The sequence below is a fragment of the Cryptomeria japonica genome, chromosome 3 (assembly GCF_030272615.1).
Source record: "Cryptomeria japonica chromosome 3, Sugi_1.0, whole genome shotgun sequence".
Lineage (NCBI taxonomy): Eukaryota > Viridiplantae > Streptophyta > Pinopsida > Cupressales > Cupressaceae > Cryptomeria > Cryptomeria japonica.
The window spans coordinates 416,059,771-416,066,911 of record NC_081407.1 but is presented as its reverse complement, the minus strand read 5'-3'; the positions used below and the strand labels follow the sequence as shown (position 1 = coordinate 416,066,911).

At 32.3% G+C, this 7,141-nt stretch overlaps 1 protein-coding gene across 3 annotated transcripts; it reads right to left on the bottom strand.

Annotated features, from left to right (window-relative positions):
• Positions 1-1,718: 1,718 nt before the first annotated feature.
• Positions 1,719-5,792, bottom strand: LOC131041216 (uncharacterized). Of its 3 annotated transcripts, none has more exons than XM_057974231.2 (10): positions 5,378-5,792; positions 3,745-3,931; positions 3,522-3,655; positions 3,274-3,386; positions 3,079-3,199; positions 2,828-2,980; positions 2,580-2,735; positions 2,341-2,420; positions 2,194-2,243; positions 1,719-2,099 (listed from the first exon to the last, which is right to left on the bottom strand). In XM_057974231.2, the coding sequence occupies exons 1-10, from the start codon at positions 5,780-5,782 to the stop codon at positions 1,969-1,971; spliced, it is 1,530 nt and encodes a 509-aa protein (XP_057830214.2). In that variant the 5' UTR covers positions 5,783-5,792; the 3' UTR covers positions 1,719-1,968. The 3 variants fall into 3 exon arrangements, with proteins under 3 accessions (XP_057830214.2, XP_057830215.2, XP_057830216.2); XM_057974232.2 differs by having other exon boundaries at positions 5,470-5,604; XM_057974233.2 differs by lacking the exon at positions 5,378-5,792 and adding an exon at positions 4,518-5,231.
• Between the last annotated feature and the right edge of the window lie 1,349 nt (positions 5,793-7,141).

Below are 7,141 nucleotides of genomic sequence, written 5' to 3'. Positions count from 1 at the left end.
GAGACAAACAGATCCCCCTTCGTTTCGCGGATTTTTCGGAGGACCGTGTGCACGCCGGGCGCCATTGTCCCGTCAACTTTTGCTCAAATTTGTAGGACAGCGCCGTCTCGACATTTTACTGCTAATTCCAGGTCCGCAGCTTCATATCATATTCCTATCTCTGTTTATAAGCAAATATTTCCTACTTTACATGCATTCCTAGTTCAATCTTTCTATCTATATTCTTTACAAAAGAGGGTATCCTTGCTATCACAACCCTTGAAACTCATATAGAATCCAATCTTGCATTGAGTGGGATTGGATCTTGTGGGTTTCAACCCCTCTTTTGAATGTAAAGTCTCTCTCGAGTGAAAACCATCAACCCTAGTGACTCTCCCTTCTCTATCCTCGGAGTTGGGGAGGGGAGAACGACTAGGGTTCGATTTTTCCGCTTTACACCTTTCAATAAGAATATACTAAAAATATTATTCCTATTATAATAAAATACCTATAATAATGAATATTTACTAGGGAAGAGGACCGAATAGCTGAGCATATTCTAATAGTTGTGATAGCATTTGTTGATTTAATGCTTAATATTTTTAAGAATATAGCACTTGTAATTGTGAATTTAAGTTGCTAGTATTGGTCTTGAGTACCCATAATTGAATGAAATGTATTCCTTAGATCTAAAATGTGACAAATCACGGGACGCCACATAACTACACCAATAGAACATGACTAGTGCATAACTACTAGTCTAAATTGGGGGCCTCTTTGGTTACCTCAACAATTTAAAGCATTTTGACATGGCATCATATTTGATGATGTGAACCTGAAACCATAATTTCAAGTAGAAAACTTACCAAGTAATTTGTTGTAAAAAATTGAAAGTCGATCTAAAATTGTCACATAAGATTTTTAAAAATGTAAAACTAAGATAAACAACTACTAATCCTCTCCTCTAATACAATTAATTAATTATTATCAAGTATACTTTTTTTTTGAGAAATTAAAACAACAGAATAATACTACATCCAACACTTATTAGTGTGAAACAATGTTTTTGCATCCATACTCGATTGCCTAAAACCAAAGTTTGAAATAGTATAATGCACACCCCACTTCTTAAACAAACAAGATAATATTACACAAATCACCAAAATAAATAAAAAATCCAAATAATTATTTTTTTAGATCATGTATAACCAGACTTGGTTTAAATCTATGCATCTTATATACAAAAGTAATCTCTGTCTATATTCTCAAATGGATAACAACTAAAATGATAGGAGAATTACACCTATTTCAGAGATTATTGATTGTTTAATTCTATAATCTTGCATTGGTAAGAGAGACTTCAATGAACAGACGACTATACATTTAATGACTTCAATGTATGATTCTAATGCTATCATCAATGCCTGTTAATTATATTTAATGACTTAAATGTACGTCTGTTTAATTATAACAGAGACAAAGTTCAATTAATACAATAATTATCTCCGGCTATATTTGCAGATGCACTGCAACTAAAATGATGTGCAACTTAGCTTTAGCAATGGATATATTTTTATAGTGTTTTTATATTGAATAATTATTTTTATTATCATAAAAGAATAACAATTCATCAAGGAGTCGTGTATGGAAAGAGAGAACTTTTATAATAATATAACTATCAGTTTTAAAGACAAAGACGTAACAGTAATATAATGATCAATGTCAAAAAAGACAAGATGTTAGGAAATAAGGTTTATATTCAATAATCTGATTAGTTTGTAATTAGGTTGGTTGGAAAGTTTATTCCCATAAGTTAGGGAAAATAATGGCATTAAAAAGGTCAAGGAATTATAATAATATAGTATCTGTTTTAATTTTGTTGACAATGCAAATCTTTATATTGCTATTCAGTTTTGCTATCCAACATCCAACACAAGACAAGGAATATTTGTGTAGCTGTAGAAAGATACATTATACGTAATCTTAAATTTAAATTGCATGAAGATCCTTGTAATATTGCATTAGCCATCTTTTGATTATGCGAATCTCCTTCTTTCGAACTTGCACAAGCCATTTTGGATCATCCATGGTTGCAAATCTAAGATCTACATGATGTGCCCCTACAATCCATTCATTTTAAATATAAATTTCTAATGATAAAATACAAAATGTTGTTATCTTTCATCGAATGAATGAAATCGAATTCAAACATACCTTTCTTAGCAATGATTGCCATGATGCTTTCATTTATATCTTCTAATACCCTACAATAAAAATTAAAAAAATCAAACCCCCAAAAAAATTAAGTTAAATTAGAACCCTCTAATTAAACACACATAGAAAACAAGGTTGTCATCTCACCCTCCATTGCTCCAAGGATCTCTCAATCCATTGAAAAATATTATATTACTTCCAAATCGCTTAAGCACCCTCTTGATATTCTGCAATACATGTATGTGAGTGAAATGCATAATACTACTTATAATTCCTTCAAAATTCTCTAAGGAGATTCAAAATGTTGGAGGGCAGAATCTCATAATAGTTATATTTAGATAAATTACCAAAATTTTACATGTTCATTCCAAGTAGACTATGCTTACATGACCACCAAATTCGGTGGTGATCCAGTGTGGCCTTGGCTCAATACCATTTGTAGATGCACAATCTTGAATGGTATCTGTATAACTGAATGTTGACTCGGGAAACATACTTTCTACTGGATCATCTGCAAATGGTTGTACCATCTCTGTACAATACTACACCCCCAACAAAGAAACACTTTACTTACACACTGCTAAAAGTACTATTTCAAACAATCATATAGTTAAATAAAAATGAAAAATTGAACCTGAAAATCCCAACCACCCTCTCCATGTGGATCACTGGGTCCCAAATCAAAGCATGTCATGTTTCCCGTATAGTTATAAAATATATTTGCTGCTCCATATAGTTGGCTTAGGATATTGGTCCCACTAGATGGATTATCTATTGCCTTGCACATCTACACAAGCAACGAAAATCATTGAGCATATGGTAAGTTTTTTTTTTTTTTCTCAATAAACACTGTAATGATGATAAATGGGTATGAAATCTCATTACTTGTTTCACTGGGTAGGCTGGCAAATTCTGAATAAAGTTAGCAGGTGTTGGATAATCTGCTTCTGCAGCTTCAAAGTAAGCTCCATTCAGCCACCCTTCCACACCATCAACGTCACTATCTCTGAACCAATGACATCTATGAGAAACTAATAAAAGAATATTAGACAATATTGTGCAAGGATTTTCTGGTTTTACTTGCAGAGTCTGAAAGATTCTTTGAGAGATCTTCTGCCACTTGGAGTTGATGGCATCTCCTTCAATATCTTCCACGACTTCTTTATTACATTGAAGCAGTTTTGGCTTTCACTCTACCAAAACCCAGAAAAAGAAATTAAAAAGAATGTCCAAACCAAAAAATCAAAAACTAATATAATGATTCTATTGTAAGAGAATAAAATATCTACAGTTTCAGACAAATCTTTTAATTTCAATCTTAATGATACCCTAAAATCGTTTGAGACAACGTTGTCATAACCAGCTGGAGGTACGATGAGATCGAAAGCCAAAATCGGAGCTGATGATGCCAATGCCCCAATTGCAATATGTGGGTACTTCAGTCTGAACCAGGCGGCTAACACTGCAAACCCATTAAATATATACACATATAAACAGGTTTCATCACTGCATTTTGAAATTCATAACACAAAATTATTGAAACACACTTACTTCCACCATAAGATCCTCCAAATACAACTACTGGTGAATCTTCTGCTGTTAAATTCTTTTTGAGATCTGTGACCAATATAGCAAAATCAGCTAATGCTTGAGAGGAGCTTAGATAGCCCATTGTGGTGGCATTGCTGTAAGCTACATCTTTACTCCCATATGGCATTGATTCGCCATAGTAACGGTGCTGAAATCAATTTAAACCCATATTGAGATTTGCTTTTGCTAATTAATGTAAAATACAACCAAAAGCAACCAGATACAGATAAGTTTCCACAGTTCATTCTGAACAAAATTTCAAGACTTTTGCAATTAAAAATATTCTCTACATCTTTATGACTTCAACATATCATTGTTCTGTTGGACTAAAACATGTATCATAAAAGTTGATTTGTTTAAATGATTAATCAGAAATCATATCATACTAATAGATTCAGATGAAGCATCTCAATAAATCAAAACTTACTAATAGATTCAGATGAAGCATCTCAATAAATCAAAACTTAGAATGAACTGCTTAAACCAAAATTCACCAATCACAAGAAATATACATACAATTTATGCACTAGCATCTTTTTTCTCATGATGGGTAGTAAGATTTAGATCAGGATGTTCTGAAGAAGTATTTATATGGTAGATTTTTGGGAACCTTTATATAGTATTTCTTTTGTTTTTGGGGATTTTTTAAATTTTTCTGCAGATTTAATGACTATGCTCTTCTATCCACCTAGATTTTATCAATAATGAAGTGGAATAGGTAGAGCAGAGCATACCTCTATGAAGACAAGAAGAGCCTTGAATTGAGGTGCAATGTCGAACATAAAGCCAGTGTTTTGAGTAAACCACTCAATATATCCTTCATTTCCCGTATAGAGGAAGATTGGAGAATTGGATGAAGCTCTGCCCCAGTGTTTTGAGTTAATGAGATACTTCTGTTGAAATGTGGCATAGCTGTGTGGAGTGAAGCTGAAGTGGTCCAAATTCTGTGTGAAGTATTTGACATGATATTCTACAAAGGGAGAAGAAGCAGGAGGAGGAAGTGAATGTCTATTCCTTCTCAGTACTCCATGAACAAGAAGAAGTAGGAGGAAGTGAATGTCTGTTCCTTCTCAGTACTCCATGAACATGAGGAGGGGAAGAAGCAGGTACAACAGAGAGGCTAGCTAATAGGACAAATGTACTAAACAGTAAGCAACCCACATGACCAGAAATAGCCATTGTATGGACAAATTTTTCTATTGGTTTCTTATGGTACTTATAACAGACATATGACCGTAAGTCACACATTTCTGTTTTCTTTCTCCAGGTTCAACTCATATGCTATTACTTGCATGTCATGTTGTAAGAAAGATATAAAGTTGTATTTGCTATTATCTTGATTCTCTTTTTGATTCATTGATTGTGTAACAGATTAATTGATATAGCAGATTCATTGATTGTGTATGTACAGGTTATTTTTTATGTTACTTTTAGTTACATAGTGATTAGGTAACAGTTAGTAAGCAATTAATCTCATAAACTTTTCAATACATTATGATGATCTACCATTTTGTTTTCATGAAAACACTCCTCTAAGTCCTTTTGTGCTTTCCCATAATTCAATGTAAAACATATAGAGTAGAGCAGAGCATACCTCAATGAAGACAAGAAGAGCCTTGAATTGAGGTGCAATGTCAAACATAAAGCCAGTGTTTTGAGTAAACCATTCAATGTAGCCTTCATTACCTGTATAGACAAAGATAGGAGAATTGGATGAAGCTCCACCCCAGTGCAGTGAATTAATGAGATACTTCTGTTGGAAAGTAACATAGCTGTGAGGAGTGAAGCTGAAATGGTCCAAATTCTGTGTGAAGTATTTGACATCATATTTTGCATGATTGTTAGACTGTCCAGTGACTCTCTGAGAATGAGGAAAGGAAATAGCAGGCACAAGAGGAAGTCCAGCCAATACAAGAAACATACACAACAGTGGGCACCCTGCTCTAGTGATATCCATTGCCACTGTATGGACATGTTTTTTGGCCATGCAACAATTCATGGTATCTATGAGAGAAAGAAACGTAAGGCATACGTTTCTATATCTACAAACGGTAGCTTTTGATTGGTTTGTTTTTTGATTTCTTTTTTCAATGTAACTATTTTCGGTTCATGTTAGTCAATAAAAGTTGGATAAACAGAGATCACATGTAAAAGTACAATGATTAATATCTACTTATGACTACTTTTATTTTGTTTTTTCTTTCTAATTTCTTTTTCATATACCTACTACTAGCATGTGATGCTATAATTGTACCACATGAAGATGCTTTTTAAGTAGAGTGACATTTTCGTCCTTTTATTTCTCTGAACCAAAAATTGATTGATTTAAAAATAATTAGATTCCAACCTAATTATTAAATATATGTCCTTTTAAGTTTAAAAATAATTGAAATTATTCCAAAATGAGTGGATCGTATTATGCTTTATGTTTTAAGTTTTAAGTTCACATCAATCAAAACTTGAAAAATATATATAATAATTATTTTGTTAAGTATTTCAATAAATGGTATTGTATTTTTTCATAATCCGTAGATTACCAAATTTAGTATTTAAGATTAAACTATGTATACTTTTTTAATTCGATGTTTTGAAACACACAGTGATCAATCATCATGAAGTATGTAGAAATGGATTGCAGAAAGATACTTATAAAGACAAGGATTAAAGAGAGAAAAAAATAGTTTAAATTAGAATAAGAATAGTTTATGTTTATAGAAATATTTTGAATTAAAAAAAACAATAATAACAACATAAAGACTTATTAATATCTAGCCTCAAATATGATAAAAGCATACATCACAAAACATTTGGGTTAGGAACCACCAATCAATAGTTTATGGGCTTATCATCGAGTTTAGTTCTTTAGCCACTCTCACAATGTGATCGACATCTTCGTGCATGAGTTTACAATATATTAGTTTCCTCATCCTCTTATTGTCTAATGTACAAACTATCCAAAGGAAGGATTTTGAATTTTCTATACAATAGGATGGTCCAAGTGTTGACCCCTATACCACGACTGTTGCACTTTCATAGAACTTGGTTAAAACCGTGACTTATTGAATAGATAAGCATGAGACTAACACCCATAATGTTGCATAGAGACCCCACACAAAAGTGAATAGTATTGAAGAGAATGAAAAAAACAAACTTATCTCTTATATCACTTTACCCTAATGCTCTACAAGGGTTAAAAGATGCTCCATTTTTAGATGAATTCATTCTCCTATATGTGCATCTAAAGTATAACATTTGAAATTATAATAATTTTGTTATTAAGAAATGGTAGCGAACAACTTTATGATTGGAATTTGAATTATATCTTTATTTTCATATTTGAAATCTTTTAAAAAGAAAA